The sequence below is a fragment of the Oncorhynchus clarkii genome, chromosome 8, assembly GCF_045791955.1.
Source record: "Oncorhynchus clarkii lewisi isolate Uvic-CL-2024 chromosome 8, UVic_Ocla_1.0, whole genome shotgun sequence".
NCBI lineage: Eukaryota > Metazoa > Chordata > Actinopteri > Salmoniformes > Salmonidae > Oncorhynchus > Oncorhynchus clarkii.
In genome coordinates, this window is record NC_092154.1 from 14,062,934 (window position 1) to 14,081,547 (window position 18,614).

General features: G+C 44.2%; 1 protein-coding gene across 2 annotated transcripts; it reads left to right on the forward strand.

Moving 5' to 3' along the window:
- Positions 1-499: 499 nt before the first annotated feature.
- On the forward strand, positions 500-14,941 carry LOC139415529 (opsin 8, group member c). Of its 2 annotated transcripts, XM_071163636.1 has the most exons (4): positions 500-644; positions 4,609-4,902; positions 10,531-10,862; positions 12,261-14,941. In XM_071163636.1, the coding sequence occupies exons 1-4, from the start codon at positions 524-526 to the stop codon at positions 12,615-12,617; spliced, it is 1,104 nt and encodes a 367-aa protein (XP_071019737.1). In that variant the 5' UTR covers positions 500-523; the 3' UTR covers positions 12,618-14,941. The 2 variants fall into 2 exon arrangements, 1 of the variants encoding a protein (XP_071019737.1); XR_011634966.1 differs by lacking the exons at positions 10,531-10,862; positions 12,261-14,941 and having other exon boundaries at positions 512-644; positions 4,569-4,684.
- Positions 14,942-18,614: the final 3,673 nt, after the last annotated feature.

An 18,614-nucleotide genomic window follows, 5' to 3' on the forward strand; every position in this document is an offset into this window, starting at 1 on the left:
GGTGGCTAGCTGGTTACGGTTAGGGGAAGCTTTAGCTAAAAGGGTATAGGTTAGGGTAAGGGATAGCTAACATGCTAAGTAGTTACAAAGTAGCTAAAAGTAAGTGAAAAGTTGCTAATTAGCTAAAATGCTAAAGTTGTCACTGATGAGATTCAAACACGCAACCTTTCGTGTTGTACGCCCACCCATCCACCCAGCCTTAAGTATATCACACTAATATGATGGTCCCGGTTTTACATTTACTATGAGACCAGGCTGCAACTCCACAGGCTTCAGAGAAAACATCTGTCTGAGTTTGACCAAATAATCCCATCATTATTGGTCTCTTCAGAGATAGCGACTAGAAGAGAATACACATGATAACTGATGGCGCGAGCGTAGGACATTTCACTTTATGCTAAACACGAGATGACTGACACGAACATGTGATCCAATGCCACGAATATTTGCTTTTGCTGGCTTTTAAATGTTGAGTCGGATTCAAAAGTGAGGGGATCTTCCTTTTCCTGAATTTGTATCCAAAATGATCTCCCTGAATTTGTCAGAACGCACAGATGTGTGTGGGAACCGGACTGTCTCTATTTTCTCCTCCAAACTCGCACCTGGTGCTGATATAGGTGTGGGATTTACAATCCTGTCAATCGGTGAGTTGGACTTCGTTATTATCACTTTCATATCTGATCATCTAGAAAAAATGTATCCTAGAATATAGACACGCTGATGTTGATGCCTAGTTGATTGAGATTTATAGCACATGTTATAAAAAAAATATATTTTCGTGGTCAGGCTCTTCCTACAAATTAGACTTTAGAAGGAACCGTGCGCAATACATGATATTAACGACTTTGTGGACAATAGTAAATCATACAGATTTATGTGTAAAATATTTGAAATGTTTGTTTCACAGACCTTATTCATATTTTAAAATATTTAATGTAGCTTATTTGTGGTATGTAAGTAATCCACAGTACTATGTATAGCCACCTACATACAGTATACTGCATTCGGGAAGGATTCAGACCCATTTACTTTTTTAACATTTTGTTACGTTACTGCCTTACTCTAAAATGTCTTAAATTGTTTTTTTTTCTCTTATCAATCTACACACAATACCCCATAATGACAAAACAAAAACAGGTTGATTTTGTTTGTGTGCAAATGTATTTAAAAAATACTGAAATATCACATTTATTCAGACCCTTTATTAAATACTTTGTTGAGAAGCATTGGTAGCGATTACAGCCTCGAGTCTTCTTGGGTATGAAGCTACAACTTGGCACACCTGTATTTGGGGAGTTTCTCCAATTCTTCTCTGCAGATCCTCTCAAGCTATGTCATGTTTGATATGGAGGGACAACCCTCCCTATCCCGCGTTGCCTTGGCTGTGTGCTTAGGGTCGTTGTCCTGTTGGAAGCTAAACCTTCGCCCCAGTCTGAAGTCCTGAGTGCTCTGGAGCAGGATCTCATCAAAGATCTTTCTGTACTTTGCTCAGTTCATCATCCCTCGATCCTGATTATTTATGTATTTCTTCATTCAATTATTTCACTTTTAGATTAGTGTGTATTGTGAATTGTTAGATACTACTGCACTATTGGAGCTAGGAACACAGGCATTTAGCTACACCCTCAATAACATCTGCTAAATATGTGTATGTGACCAATAAAATATGATTTGATTTGATTTTGACTAGTCTCTGCCACTTGGTATTCAGGCCAAAGAGTTCAATCTTGGTTTCATTAGACCAGAGAATCTTGTTTCTCGTGGTCTGAGAGTCCTTCAGGTGCCTTTTGGCAAACTCCAAGCGGGCTGTCATGTGCCTTTTACTGAGGAGTGGCTTCCGTCTGGTCACTCTACCATAAAGGCCTGATTGGTGGAGTGCTGCAGAGATGGTTGGCCTTCTGGAAGGTTCTCCCATCTCCACAGAGGAACTCTGGAGCTCTGTCAGAGTGACCATCGGGTTCTTGGTCACCTCCCTGACCAAGGCCCTTCTCCCCTGATTGCTCAGTTTGGCCGGGTGGCCAGCTATGGGAAGAGTCTTGGTGGTTCCAAACTTCTTCCATTTAAGAATGATGGAGCTCTACTCTACTATGCGGACAACTACAAATACCTCAGTGTCTGGTTAGACTGTAAACTCTCCTTCCAGACTCATATTAAGCATCTCCAATCCAAAATTAAATCTAGAATTGGCTTCCTATTTTGCAACAAAGCATCCTTCACTCATGCTGCCAAATATACTCTTTTAAAACTGACTGTCCTACCGATCCTTGACTTCGGCGATGTCATCTACAAAATAGCCTCCAGCACTCTACTCAACAAATTGGATGCATTCTATTACAGTGCCATCCGTTTCATCACCAAAGCCCCATATACTACCCACCACTTGCGAACTGTATGCTCTCGTTGGCTGGCCCTCGCTTTATATTCGTCGCCGCCAAACCCACTGGCTCCAGGTCATCTATAAATCCTTGCTAGGTAAAGCCCCGCCTTATCTCAGCTCACTGGTCACCTTAGCAGCACCCACTCGTAGCACGCGCTCCAGCAGGTATATTTCACTGGTCACCCCCAAAGCCAATTCATGCTTGGGCCGCCTTTCCTTCCAGTTCTCAGCTGCCAACGACTGGAACGAATTGCAAAAATCACTGAAGCTGGAGACTCATATCTCCCTCACTAACTTTAAGCATCAGCTATCAGAGCAGCTTACAGATCATTGCACCTGTACATAGCCCATCTGTAAATAGCCCATCCAACTACCTCATCCCCATATTGTTATTTATTATATTTTTTATATTTTTCTCCTTTGCACCCCAGTATCTCTACATGCGCATTCATCTTCTGCACATCGATCACTCCAGTGTTTATTTGCGAAATTGTAATTATTTTGCCGCTACGGCCTATTTATTGCCTTACCTCACTACTCTTCTACATTTGCACACACTGTACATTGAGTTTTCTATTGTGTTATTAACTGTACGTTTGTTTATGTGTAACTCTGTGTTGTTGTTTTTGTCACACTGCTTTGCTTTATCTTGGCCAGGTCGCAGTTGTAAATGAGAACTTGTTCTCAACTGGTTTACCTGGTTAAATAAAGGTAAAATAAATTAAATAAAATACTGTCTCGGAGCTATACGGACAATTCGTTCGACTCCATGGCTTGGTTTTTGCTCTGACATGCACTTTCAACTGTGGGACCTTATATAGACAGGTGTGTGCCTTTCCAAATCACGTTCAATCAATTGAATTTACCACTGGTGGACTCCAATGAAGTTGTAGAAACATCTCAAGGATGATCAATGCAAACAGGATAGCAAAGGGTCTGAATATTTATGTAAATTAGCTATTTCTGTTTTCTATTTTGAATAAATTAGCAAAAATGTTGAAACCTGTTTTTACTTTGTCATTATGGGATATTGTGTGTAGATTGATGAGAAAAATAATCATATTTAATATATTTTAGAATAAGGCTGTAACGTAACAAAATGTGGATAAGTCAAGGGTCTGAATACTTTGCACTCTATATCACTACAATTTACACTTTATAGAAATATAAATATTTCATGGTATATGGACTTAACATGATAGCACAAAGTCATCTGGGACCAGGCTAGGCTGATTTTCTTAATATTTTCATCATCCTTTCATTTGTCTCTGTGTCAGCCACAGGAGGTTGGTGGCACCTTATTTGGGGAGGACGGTCTCATGGCAATGGCTGGAGCGGAATACGTGGTTTCCATGTGTTTGATTCCATTCCATTCGCTCTGTTCCAGCCATTATTATGAGCTGTCCTCCCCTCAGCAGCCTCCACTGGTGTCAGGGGTGTTATTTGTACCTCTATTGGAATATCTGACAGTTTGTGATTTCTGTTTCTACAATAAGACTATCAAAGTTTTCTTCTTTTAGAGTTCAGTAGTTCATGTGTTTGTTGTACGGGCCTACTTCATTTCAGTATTGCGGACACATGTTATTGCAGACATAGGTTATTATTTTGAGTCACCCGAATGCCTTATTGCCTGGAACAGCTGCTATGTCAGGAAATCCATCACTCTCTATCCATGGTGACTCGTGGCTCAGTGGTTCCTTAGTGGTGTATTCCCTCTGTGTCCAGCAGAATTATTTCTCACACCTCCTCTGTGATGTTTACATATTGAGTGAACACACTACAGGGGGTTAGCTGTGATTGCCAGCCAAACACCTTAACAGTAGAACGGTCATCCAGTGACTGGTATCTGTCTTACAGGAACATGATACTGTAGGTCTTATACTGTATAATGTCAGGTGTAATACTTAAGGAAGTGTTGGTTTAATATTTCAGGCAGGTTATATTCAGGATCCATTCTGATCACTGCTTGAGGAAACTTTATTTTCGAAGATACCTGTGGTTATTACACCAGATCTTACAGTATATATTCAGACTTCCATGAGAAATTACAATGTCAGAATGTATCAGAATGTCAGAATGTACACAACAAATGACACAATAGGAAATACACAAGAAAATGCAAAAATCATTCATGAAAAACAATCCAACGACAGACCATATCAATCATCACTCTCTTCTCCCATCTCTATAGAGATTCTTTGTTTCCCCTTTCTTGTCTCTCTTCCAACCAGTGCTTCTGTCCGTCCTCGGCAACGGCCTGGTGCTGGTCATCTCCTACCGACGGAGGAAGAAGATGGTGGGTTCAGAGCTCCTCTGCGTCAACCTGGCCGTGGTGGATTTCCTATGTTGCATCTGTTTCTACCCGCTGTCCATTCTGTCATCGTTTAATCATGCCTGGCTGGGGCACCACGTCACGTGCGTCTACTACGGTCTGGGCTGCTACATATTCGGCCTGTGCGGCATGTTCACCATCGCCGCCATCAGCGTGATCCGTTATCTGAAAACATTCTATAACCTGGTCTATGGTGAGTAGAGCCTAGTCAATTTTTTATGGGGGGGGCGGCCTGGTCTATGGTGAGTAGAGCCAGTCTATTTGGAGGGGGAGGGGGGGAGGCAGCCTGGTCTATGGTGAGTAGAGCCTAGTCTATCTGGAGGGGGGGGGCAGCTTGGTCTATGGTGAGTAGAGCCTAGTCTATCTGGGGGGGGGCGGCCTGGTCTATGGTGAGTAGAGCCTAGTCAATTTTTTATGGGGGGGCGGCCTGGTCTATGGTGAGTAGAGCCAGTCTATTTGGAGGGGGAGGGGGGGGGGGGCAGCCTGGTCTATGGTGAGTAGAGCCTAGTCTATCTGGGGGGGCAGCCTGGTCTATGGTGAGTAGAGCCTAGTCTATTTGAAGGGGGGGGGCGCCTGGTCTATGGTAAGTAAAGCCTAGTCTATTTGGGGGGGGCAGCCTGGTTTATGGTGAGTAGAGCCTAGTCTATTTGGGGGGAGGCAGCCTGGTTTATGGTGAGTAGAGCCTAGTCTATCTGGGGGGGGGGGGGGGGCAGGCTGGTCTATGGTGAGTAGAGCCCAGTCTATTTGGAGGGGGGGCGGCCTGGTCTATGGTGAGTAGAGCCTAGTCTATCTGGGGGGGGGGGGGGGGGCAGCCTGGTCTATGGTGAGTAGAGCCTAGTTTATTGGGGGGGGGGGGGGACAGCCTGGTCTATGGTGAGTAGAGCCTAGTCTATTTGGAGTAGGGCAGCCTGGTCTATGGTGAGTAGAGCCTAGTCTATTTGGGGGGAGGCAGCCTGGTCTATGGTGAGTAGAGCCTAGTCTATTTTTTTTTGGGGGGGGGGGGGGGGGGCAGCCTGGTCTATGGTGAGTAGAGCCTAGTCTATCTGGGGGGGGCAGCCTGGTCTATGGTGAGTAGAGCCTAGTCTATTTGGAGGGGGGGGCGCCTGGTCTATGGTGAGTAAAGCCTAGTCTATCTGGGGGGGGGGGGGGGGGCAGGCTAGTCTATGGTGAGTAGAGCCCAGTCTATTTGGAGGGGGGGCGGCCTGGTCTATGGTGAGTAGAGCCTAGTCTATCTGGGGGGGGGGGGGGGGGGGGGCAGCCTGGTCTGTGGTGAGTAGAGCCTAGTTTATTGGGGGGGGGGGGGGGGGGCAGCCTGGTCTATGGTGAGTAGAGCCTAGTCTATTTGGAGTAGGGCAGCCTGGTCTATGGTGAGTAGAGCCTAGTCAATTTTTTATGGGGGGGGCGGCCTGGTCTATGGTGAGTAGAGCCAGTCTATTTGGAGGGGGAGGGGGGGAGGCAGCCTGGTCTATGGTGAGTAGAGCCTAGTCTATCTGGAGGGGGGGGGCAGCTTGGTCTATGGTGAGTAGAGCCTAGTCTATCTGGGGGGGGGCGGCCTGGTCTATGGTGAGTAGAGCCTAGTCAATTTTTTATGGGGGGGCGGCCTGGTCTATGGTGAGTAGAGCCAGTCTATTTGGAGGGGGAGGGGGGGGGGGGCAGCCTGGTCTATGGTGAGTAGAGCCTAGTCTATCTGGGGGGGCAGCCTGGTCTATGGTGAGTAGAGCCTAGTCTATTTGAAGGGGGGGGGCGCCTGGTCTATGGTGAGTAAAGCCTAGTCTATTTGGGGGGGGCAGCCTGGTTTATGGTGAGTAGAGCCTAGTCTATTTGGGGGGAGGCAGCCTGGTTTATGGTGAGTAGAGCCTAGTCTATCTGGGGGGGGGGGGGGGGCAGGCTGGTCTATGGTGAGTAGAGCCCAGTCTATTTGGAGGGGGGGCGGCCTGGTCTATGGTGAGTAGAGCCTAGTCTATCTGGGGGGGGGGGGGGGGGCAGCCTGGTCTATGGTGAGTAGAGCCTAGTTTATTGGGGGGGGGGGGGGACAGCCTGGTCTATGGTGAGTAGAGCCTAGTCTATTTGGAGTAGGGCAGCCTGGTCTATGGTGAGTAGAGCCTAGTCTATTTGGGGGGAGGCAGCCTGGTCTATGGTGAGTAGAGCCTAGTCTATTTTTTTTGGGGGGGGGGGGGGGGGCAGCCTGGTCTATGGTGAGTAGAGCCTAGTCTATCTGGGGGGGGCAGCCTGGTCTATGGTGAGTAGAGCCTAGTCTATTTGGAGGGGGGGGCGCCTGGTCTATGGTGAGTAAAGCCTAGTCTATCTGGGGGGGGGGGGGGGGGCAGGCTAGTCTATGGTGAGTAGAGCCCAGTCTATTTGGAGGGGGGGCGGCCTGGTCTATGGTGAGTAGAGCCTAGTCTATCTGGGGGGGGGGGGGGGGGCAGCCTGGTCTGTGGTGAGTAGAGCCTAGTCTATTTGGAGTAGGGCAGCCTGGTCTATGGTGAGTAGAGCCTAGTCTATTTGGGGGGAGGCAGCCTGGTCTATGGTGAGTAGAGCCTAGTCTATTTTTTTGGGGGGGGGGGGCAGCCTGGTCTATGGTGAGTAGATTCTAGTCTATTTGGAGTAGGGCAGCCTGGTCTATGGTGAGTAGAGCCTAGTTTATTTGGGGGGGGGGACAGCCTGGTCTATGGGGAGTAGAGCCTAGTCTATTTGGGGGGGGGGGGTAGCCTGGTCTATGGTGAATGAAGCCTAGTCTATTTGGGGGGGGGGCTGGTCAATGGTGAGTAGAGCCTTGTCTATTTGGATGGGGGGGCAGGCTGGAGTACCAGATAGTGGGGTTTGCATGTTTGGGACTATTCTATTGGTTTTGTTGTAACAGGTAAGGTCAGTATTACATTTACATTTTAGTAATTTAGCAGATGCTATTATCCAGAGCGACTTATAGGAGTAATTAGGGTCAAGTTCCTTCCACAAGGGCACATCGGCAGATTTTCACTTTGTCCTGTCGGGGTTTTTGAACCAGCGAACTCTAGAAATATTTCACCAGGCTAAGTGAATGCTAGACTCCCTACAAGCTTACCCAACCTAGCTGCTGCACACTACACAAAGTACAGATACCCCCAAAACGACTTAAGTAATATTACTTCAAAGTACTATTAAGTCATTTATACAAATGCTCCCAGCTGCTGCACAATGCACAAACAAAGTACAGATACCCCTAAAAATGACTTTAGTAGTACTTTAAAGTATTTTTACTTAAGTAATTTACAAAACTGCTCCCATCTGCTGCACACTACACAAACAACCACTGACTCAGTGTGACTTTAAGTGAACAACAACATGAATCGAAATAGCTGATATCATCTTGATATGAAAATCACACTCAGGACCATGAAGCAAATAGAGTGTCTGTGTTGTTCTGTGTTGTGTAATCTGTAAGCGGTGTGCGTGTGTGCGCATGTGTAGTGTATATGTGTGTGTGTGCACGTGTGTGTGTGTGTGTGTGTGTGTGTGTGTGTGTCATCCTACTCCTGAAGGCACTGCATCTCAGCGAACCCTGGTTCGATTCCAGGCTGTATCACAACGGTCCGTGATTGGGAGTCCCTTAGGGCGCGCATAATTGACCCAGCGTTGTTCTGGTTAGGGTTTGGCCAGGGGTCGTTGCGGTCGTTGTAAATAATAATTTTTCTTAACTGATTTGCCTCGTTAAATACATGAAATTTAAAATGTTAAATATAAATCCTGTTTGTGTCCATTGGGGTCTTTCCAGGAAGTCTCCAGGGACTAATATACAGTACCTTCAGACAGTATCCATACCACTTGACTTTTTTCACATTTTGTTCTGTTACAAAGTGAGATTAAAATGGATTTGTCATTTTTTTGTCAACGATCTACAAAAAATACTCTGTAATGTCAAAGTGGAAAGAAAAATCTAACATTTGTTAAACAAAAAATATGAAAAATAAAACACTAATATATCTTGATTTGTATTCAACCTCCTGAGTCAATGTTACAGTCACCTTTGACAGTGATTACAGCTGTGAGTCTTTCTGGGTAAGTCTCTAAGAGCTTTCTACACCCGGATTGTGAAACATTTGCCCATTATTATTTGACCAATTCTTCAAGCTGTGTCAAATTGGTTGTTGATCATTGCTAGAGAACCATTTCCAGGTCTTGCCATAGATTTTCAAGTAGATTCAAGTCAAACTGTAACTCGCCACTCAGGAACATTCACTGTCTTCTTGGTAAGCAACTCCAGTGTAGATTTGGCCTTGTGTTTTAGGTTATTGTCCTGCTGAAAGGTGAATTCATCTCCCAGTGTCTGGTGGAAAGCAGACTGAACCAGGTTATGTCAGCTATTATGCCATATTATGACATGGTTATTACCGTGTCATAACGTGTTATGCCGCTGGATGTCAAGTAAAGTGTAACCATATTATAATATATGACAATATGACATCATCATACAAAGCGGGCAACGTCCTGCTTACAGACATCAACAACGACAAACTTAAAATCTGCAAAGACTACCGCTACTACCACTACTGTTGTTGATGATGATGATGATATTATCAGTAAACAGAAAATCACCGCTCTGTAAGTTTTTTCTCTGTGGTCTATTTATAGGCTGTATTTATAATGTATTGCATACACACTTATAGTTAGTTATACAGGCTTGATCTCTCTCTTGTTGTAGCAACAACAACTCACCATCCCTAGGGGGGCTATAACAGAACGCCTGCTGCCCTGTTCTGTCCCTTTGCTCTGATCTGAAAGACATTAAAGACAATATGGGCACAATTCCACCTAGCCTATCACAGGGCAAGGTGGAGGTGCTGTAATAATACAATACATTGGAAAACTAAATGAAGGGCCTATGAGAGGGGGCTAAGGATCGATTTGGATTTGAGCGTCTCCTGTCTCGCTCTCACTTTGTGTTTGTGTGTGTATGTGTGCGTGTCTGTCTGTCCGTCCGTCTGTAAGTCCGTCCGTCCGCCTGTATGCCCAGTGGCTCCTGAGTGGCATAGCAGTCTAAGGCACTGCATCTCAGTGCAAGAAGCGTCACTGCAGTCCGTGGTTTACATCCAGCTGTGATTGGAAGTCCCATTTGGCGGCGCATAATTGGCCTGGCGGCGCACAATTGGCCCGACGTCGTCCGGGTTTTGCTGTGGTAGGCCATCATTGTAATAAGAATTTGTTTTTAGCTGTCTTGCCTAGTTAAATAAAGATTACATAAAAATAAAAATAAATCTCTCTCTCGCTCTCTTGCACCTCTCTCTCTCTCTCACTCTCTCACACACACCTCTCTATTTTTCTCTCTCCCTCTCTCTCTTTGTCTCTCCAATTAACTAGTAGCAGGGCTTTCCGCTCTCCTGTGTTAATTGTAAGAGACGAGTAGGGTGCTCAGCCCTGAGTACTGGGATCAGGTGTGGATTAGGACAGGAGATGAGGGGAATAATGCCACGGGACAGGTTAGTCATCAGTCAGTCTTCTCATCCCAGTCGGGAGCCTGTGAGATCGATTGATGTTCTCTAATTACCATCTATGTGTCAGATCAATGGAGACCACATAGCATTTCTTTTAGAGAAATGGCCTTATTTGCCCATGGACTTTACATTTATGTGCCATAACTGCAATATTTTTAAGCCAATATTCTATAAGACAGGTATTCAAGGTATTCAAGCAGTAGAGAATTCGAGGTGCGGTACTCAGTACTGGTGTGTTCTGGCCCACATCAAGCACTGATTAATCACTGAATCATCCAAACACAATGACAATCCCAGATGTCACACTCCCTTTAAGAATATAACCAGGCGATGGGATGTCTCTTTCCTTGCAGCAGTCTGGCTGGATGGTGCCAACATCCGGCTGGTGTGCTGTGCCTCGTGGCTAATCGCCGCCGTCTGGTCCTCCTTCCCCTTGTTCGGCTGGGGCGAGTACGTCCCCGAGCCCTACGGCCTGTCCTGTACCATCGCCTGGCACAGCTACCACACCTCCTTTAAAGACGCCTTCTACGTCATCTGTTCATTCTCTTGTTTCATGCTGGTGCCCGTCCTGCTCATCGTGATGTCCCAGATCCAGATCCTCTATAAAGTCCATCATTTCACCTACGCCTTGTCAACCCGGGGGATCCGGACCAACCTGCGCCATGCCGAAAAACGTCTCTCCATGGTGAGAAGGGTTTTATGTCCTGCTGAAAGAGGAACCACGGCAATGTGCCTGAACCTCTCTGACTTAGTGAAGGACTGTCTGTCACAGTGCATACGTCTTTCACTCAGGGAGAGCGGATGTAGAGCTTACTGCAGCACTAGATAGAACTTTTACCTTCTGTCACAGTGAACATAGTATATTTATATTTGGTAGGTTTTCACATACAGTACCAGTCAAAAGTTTGGACACATCTACTCATTCCAGGGTTTTTCTTTATTTTTACTATTTTCTACATTGTAGAATAATAGTGAAGACATTAAATCTAGAAATAACACATGTAGTAACCAAAAAAGTGTTAAACAGATCTGTTCATCCTGTCGTATGCTCTGGCATTATACAGTCTGGATGACCTCTTATGTCATATATTATTACATGCTATGTAAGAGTCTACATACCAGCTGTTATAACAGGGTGTTATATCATTTATCCTCTGTGTCACATTATTACATTGAAATGAATGACGTGCGTCATAACCATGTAATATTTCCTTATAGAGTGTGGACATACACCTTATGTATCACAAAACAAAGGACACGTTATAAGAAAACACAACACAAAATAGAAAGCCCAATTATGGGCAAAAGAGCAGATTTAAAAAAAATCTGAATTGGGCTGCCTGTGTCAATGCAGCCCAAGGCACATATGCCATTTTTGGGCTGCATTTGGCTCAGTAAAGTCAGTACAGAAGTCAGTACTAGTGGTGTCATTAGGTAGGCTTGAATTAACTCCATATACAGAAGCTAACTCTAATGTTGAAAGAGTTGGCCTTAGTACATACTGTAGATTTTAATCTACCCAATGATACCAGTTATTGTATGAGAGTTTACGAGATATAGTTGGATTTAGGCCTCCCAAGTGGCGCAGCGGTGTAAGGTACTGCATCGCAGCGCTAGAGGCGTCACTACAGACCTGGGTTCGATCCCAGGCTGTGTCGCAGCCGGGGGTGACCAGGAGAACCATGAGGCGACACACAATTGGCCCAGCCTCGTCTGGGTTAGGGGAGGGTTTGGCCGGCTGGGATGTCCTTGTCCCATCGCTCTCTAGCAACTCCTTGTGGTGGGCCGGGCCCATGCACACTGACTTTGGTCGCCAGCTGTACAGTGTTTCCTCCAACACATTGGTGCGGCTGGCTTCTGGGTTAAGTGAGCAGTGTGTCAAGAAGCAGTGCTGCTTGGCGGGGTCGTGTTTCGGAGGACGCATGGCTCTCGAACTTCGCCTCTCCCGAGTTTGTATGGGAGTTGCAACGATGGGACAAGACTGTAACTACCATTTGGGGGTAAAAAGTTAAATTTAGCAAATAATGTATGGATTTGGGTCTAGATATTGGACACAACATAATGTCTCTGTCGTCCCCCTCAGATGTTCTTCTGCATCAGCCTTGGCTTTGTGACGGCCTGGGCTCCCTACGCCGTTGTCTCCTTCCTCTTCATCTTCCACAAGGACAACAGGTACATGGCGCCTGGGGGCTTCGTGTTCCCCGCACTGTTCGCCAAGAGCTCCCACATCTACAACCCCTTCATCTACTTCTACTTCAACAAGGCCTTCCGTCAGGAGCTGCGCTGCCTGTTGCGCTCCTTCTGTCCCCGGTTAGCCAGGAACCGTGTGGGGGTCCGCTCTGCCATGGGCCAGGAGGGACTCCCCGGGGGGCCACATCCCATCCAGATCCAGCTCCAGGAGCTGGGGATGTCTGGAGGGGGAGTCCTAGGGGAGGAATAGCAGCGAGGACACGGGGAGAACACTTTGGGGCGATCTCCTGCTGAGTGTCCAAGATCAGAGTGACCCCCTCGGCTGTGGACCATAGACCTGTCCTCCAGTGCTTGACTTGGGCAGGAGCTCACCGGAGCTGAGCACCGGCACCTCAAATGTTCTACTGCTTGAGCCTCTGTTCCTCTTATAGAATATGAACTCAAAAGTATTGTGGAGTTCTTGAACCTAAATATGAACAGTATTGGCACCCAAAATGAGTACCTGCACCTAAGTCAAGTCAAGCACTGGCACCTGTCTAATAGTTCCTTCCCATCCCCACCTGGACACTGATTGGATGATGAGAAAGAGAGGGGAGTGGACTCTGCAATAGGTTTGCTATAAGTTGAAAAGTGAATTGGGGTTGGTGCTCCTGAGACTGAGGCTGAATCACAAATCAGTCCCTTCCCCTCATCCCTCAGCCCTCCATTTGCGCGTTCACACGTGCCTCCACAATATGCACAAGTGTCTGACAGCTAAGGGAGTGAAAAGGATTGAAGGTGTAAGGGCTTATTAGCCACTTTAATTGAGCCAGCAAGTTACATGTTGCGTTTATATGTTTGTTCACTATATATGCCATGTGCATTTTGTTTGTGTCTGATTTCGAGATTTGACACATGTAACAAATTAAATATCTCCCAAATTAAATGTTAGACTGTTACTGTAAAATGACAAGGGGAATTTGTTGATTTGAATTTCATGCTTGTTTTGTTATTTAAATGTGGAACATGAATTCCATAATTTAAGTAATGAGTGTGTCCTGAAGTTGATGGGTTTATTTGATCCCCTTGCCACTTAAAGTCACCCTCAAAGTTTTGTCAGCAGCACATTACATTGGAGGGCCCTCCCAGTGAGTTGGTAGGGGGGAAGGGGCTGGTTTGGGATTCCCCGTGAGACTTCTGAGAGCAGTACAGGAAGTACACGGGAAGTACGTTGATCCTTCCGCAGAAGCAGTGACAGGGTGCTACCATAGGAGGGCCAGTGAGACCAGAGACAAAGAGCTGAGGCCAGCAAAGACTCCCAGCCAATAGGAAGAGCTCAGCATAATGTTATGGTAACACACAGACAGCACTGGACTAGAGTACAAGATGAGAACAAGGAGTAAAAACATTTTTGTCTTGTAAAAACTCAAATTCGCCAATTCTTAAATAGCATTTCTGGCCTAAGTGGATTTATAAGAATACCTCAATTGTAATGAAAACAACATGAAATCAATGGTTTATGTATTAATCTTGTCCACCAGCTGGCTCGCTTTCTCTGTCTATATGGGGTAGCAAATGAGTTGGGGGACGAGGTTATGTACTGTTTGTATAGTCAGTCGTGTAGGGTAAACACAAATAATTGCAGTTTACACACTTTTGGGGGGTGGACAGTTTACCCACCTTTTGAGAAAAATGCTTTGAAAGTATTGGGAGCTTAACCTTTTTTCACTGCCACAGGTAATCAAAGCTTACCCACCTATTTCTTTTACCTCTAGGCTACATCACTGGTATAGATGATGACGCTTTTAAATGACTGGGCTACATCACTGGTATAGATGATGACGTTTTTAAATGACTGGGCTACATCACTGGTATAGATGATGACGCTTTTAAATGACTGGGCTACATCACTGGTATAGATGATGACGCTTTTAAATGACTCGTCTAAATTATGCATAAAAAACTAATGTATTTTCTTTTATTTTACACTAGTGTTCCCCATGGATTTGAATTGTCTGTTAATACCTTCATCTTCACCTTCAAGATTCCATAAGATTTGTACTTGTGCTTGGATGCACACAGTACATGGATCTACAGTGCCTTCAGAAAGTATTCACACCCCTTGACTTTTTCCACATTTTGTTGCTAAAGCCTGAATTTATAATGGCTAAAATGTAGATTTTGTGTCACTGGTCTACACATAATACTGCATAATGTCAAAGTGGAATTATGTTTCTAGTCATTTTTTACAAATGATTTAAAAATCTAAAGCTGAAATAATTATTTTGTTATAGCAAGACTAAATAAAGTCTGATAATAAATTGCATGAACTAATGGTTTTTGAACGACTACCTAATCTTTGTACTCCATGCAATGATCTGTCAGGTTCCTCATTTGAGCAGTACATTTCCAGCACAGATTCGACAACAATGAAGAGGGAGGTTTTCCAATGCCTTGCAAAGAAGGGCACCTATTGGTAGACAAAGAGATATGGCGTCCTTCCTAACTCAGTTGACGGAGAGAAAGGAAACCGCTCAGGGATTTCACCATGAGGCCAATGGTGACTTTAAAACAGTTTTTATGATAAAAAGAAAAGGAATAGAGCTAAGCACAGGCAAAATCCCAGAGGAAAACCTGGTTCAGTCTGCTTTCAACAGACACCGGGAGACAAATCCACCTTTTAGCAGGACAATAACCTAAAATGCAAAGCCAATTATACACTGGAGTTACTTACTAAGATAACATTGAGTGGTCTAATATACAGTTTTGACTTAAATCTGCTTGATTTAATCTATGGCAAGACCTGAAACTGGGTGTCTAGCAATGATCAACCAACAACTTGACAGAGCTTGAATAATTTTTTAAATAATAATGGGCAAAAATATTGTACAATCCAGGTTTGCAAAGCTCTTAGAGACTTATCCAGAAAGACGTGCAGCTGTAATTGCTACCGAAGGTATGTATTGACTCAGGGGGTTGAAAACATTACAGAGTATTTTGTGTAGATCTTTGACAGAAAATTAAAACTAAATCCATATTAATCCCACTTTGTAACAGAACAAAATGTGGGAAAAGGCACATTTTGAATACTGTCTGAAGACATTGTACATGTTGTACCTATCTACATGTTGTACCTATCTACATGTTGTACCTATCTACATGTTGTACCTATCTACATGTTGTACCTATCTACATGATTGCACTGACAGGATCAATTGGAAGGATGATTTTCACACATTGTGGTTATGGGTCAAAATCAATCTTCTCTTCATTTGATTGATTTTACCATCATTTCACCGTATTATCCAGACGAGCGGTGCTTTCAAATGTGTTGCCTTGTTCTATCCGTATCATCTATTGAGTTATCATAGGGGTTTTTACAATGTGATGCTTGACTGCTTTGTCAATCACTTCAGTTAAAAAAAGCCTAGTTCGAAAGCATTGACTGTAGGCATCTTGTTTGGATGTTGACATACATTTAAATATATATATATATAAAAGCTTTGTAAGGTATGTTTGTGTCACACGTTCTTAGATGTCCAAGGGCTTACATAACATTATTAAGATAGGCTTTTACACATTATTTTCTGTATGTTTCAGTACAATATTCAATATTTGCTGTTAGTTACTGTTAATGGTCATTTTCAATTGATAATATACACATATTGATTGTTAAATAATATAATTTATAAATGCTTTATGAGCTTAGTAGTAGCTTGGTAGAATTGTCCTATCAGAACTCAGAAATCTAAGTTTGTATTACTCCACTGTTAATGTTGTTGTCATTTGAGTGTAAACCTACCATGTAGCCTACAGCTTCCTGTTTAAAACATATAATGGACGGTCATGTCCTTGGATACATTGCATAATTTAGCGCCAGGTGTCAGATGTTTGTTGTTTGGATGTTTATGTTTCAGAATTTTTATTGGATTCTGGTTTGTTCCGCTACTATGTATGATATTTCTGAATACATTAGGAAATCTGTCACTCAGTCCACTGATTATTATCATTTGTAATGAATTAAATGATATTATACCATAAGTTGCAGTCTATCTCTGTTAGAATGTGTTCTGCATTAAATGACTTATTATGACATTATAAATGCTTATATATGATTATCACATGCCATAATGAAATATACCTTTCAGATTTAGGTACGGTGCAACCAATATATATATATATTTAATGTGCTGTGAATATCCAAAAAAGAAAACACTGAATTACACCCTAACACAACAATATTCATAGTTAAAAAATAATAATTAAAGGCAATTAGTTAAGGCAATTTTCTCTCTTAATATGTATTCTGTAGGTATTCTGAAATGATTTCAATGTTTAAATACCATAAATGTTCTCTTCCCTTCTTATTATACAGCCCAAACGAGGGACTGATTCCATTAGAGATACTGGACCACTAATGGACACTGGAAAAAATTAAAACAACGATTAAATATGGGTAGAATAGTTGCATTTAATCAGTCTTAATAACCCTTCTACTAACCCTCTGAGATTGCCTCATCTCATGCATTTTAATGAACGGGCAAGAGACATACAGTACATACTCTATCTGTGATTATACCCTCCTCAATCAATGCTCTCTCCAACACTGTGTTCTAACATGCAGCGCTCTAACATGCAGAGCTCTCTCCGACACGGTGCTCTAACATGCAGTGCTCTCTCCGACACCATGCTCTAACATGCAGAGCTCTCTCCGACACGGTGCTCTAACATGCAGAGCTCTCTCCGACACCGTGCTCTAACATGCAGTGCTCTAACATGTAGTGCTCTCTCCGGCACCGTGTTCTAACATGCAGTGCTCTAACATGCAGTGCTCTCTCCGACACCGTGTTCTAACATGCAGTGCTCTCTCCGACACCGTGTTCTAACATGCAGAGCTCTCTCCGACACCGTGTTCTAACATGCAGTGCTCTCTCCGACACCGTGTTCTAACATGCAGTGATCTCTCCGACACGGTGCTCTAACATGCAGTGCTCCGACACCGTGTTCTAACATGCAGAGCTCTCTCCGACACCGTGTTCTAACATGCAGTGCTCTAACATGCAGTGCTCTAACATGCAGAGCTCTCTCCGACACCGTGCTCTAACATGCAGTGCTCTAACATGCAGTGCTCTAACATGCAGTGCTCTTTCCGACACCGTGCTCTAACATGCGGTGCTCTCTCCGACACCGTGCTCTAACATGCAGTGCTCTAACATGCAGAGCTCTCTCCGACACCGTGCTCTAACATGCAGTGCTCTAACATGCAGTGCTCTAACATGCAGTGCTCTCTCCGACACCGTGCTCTAACATGCAGTGCTCTCTCCGACACCGTGCTCTAACATGCAGTGCTCTCTCCGACACCATACTCTAACATGCAGTGCTCTCTCCGACTCCGTGCTCTAACATGCAGTGCTCTCTCCGACACCGCGCTCTAACATGCAGTGCTCTCTCCGACACCGTGCTCCAACATGCAGTGCTCTCTCCGACACCGTGCTCCAACTTGCAGTGCTCTCTCCGACACCGTGCTCTAACATGAGTCAGATATATGTGACCCACTCATGGATATTTTTCTGGAGGATATGTCCCACACACTGGTGTGCACACACACACACACGCACATTATCCCCCCACCCATTTCATCCCATTCACTGTGAAATTGTAATGCATCAAATACCATTTCTCAGTAGCCACTTAAAACGGATTGAAGTGAACCTGTAGGGTTACTTTTCAGCTTTAAACACATTGATTTTGGACAGAGGATGCATTAAAAGCTACCGAAGGTGATTCTAACATGTATTGACTCAGGGGGTTGAAGAATTGAACCACAGGAAGTTTCTCAGGGCATTCTTGTCTTGTTGATTTGAGTGACCTGGGCCAGAAAAGGTTCACGCTGTTTACACAAAAAAATAATTGTCCGAAAAGCAAGTCACATACCCAACATACAAATACATATATATATATATATATACAGTGGGGCAAAAAAGTTTTTAGTCAGCCACCAATTGTACAAGTTCTCCCACTTAAAAAGATGAGAGAGGCCTGTAATTTTCATCATAGGTACACTTCAACTATGACAGACAGAATGAGGAAAACAAATCCAGAAAATCACATTGTAGGATTTTTAATGAATTTATTTGCAAATTATGATGGAAAATAAGTATTTGGTCACCTACAAACAAGCAAGATTTCTGGCTCTCACAGACCTGTAACTTCTTCTTTAAGAGGCTCCTCTGTCCTCCACTCGTTACCTGTATTAATAGCACCTGTT

What these genes read in the sequence shown, in the direction of transcription:
- LOC139415529 (XM_071163636.1), top strand. Translation starts at nt 524, where the DNA reads ATGATCTCCCTGAATTTGTCAGAACGCACAGATGTGTGTGGGAACCGG. An exon ending in ATTTACAATCCTGTCAATCG is followed by an intron (nt 645 to 4,608) that starts GTGAGTTGGACT and finishes TCTTCCAACCAG; the next exon opens with TGCTTCTGTCCGTCCTCGGC. An exon ending in CCGAAAAACGTCTCTCCATG is followed by an intron (nt 10,863 to 12,260) that starts GTGAGAAGGGTT and finishes CGTCCCCCTCAG; the next exon opens with ATGTTCTTCTGCATCAGCCT.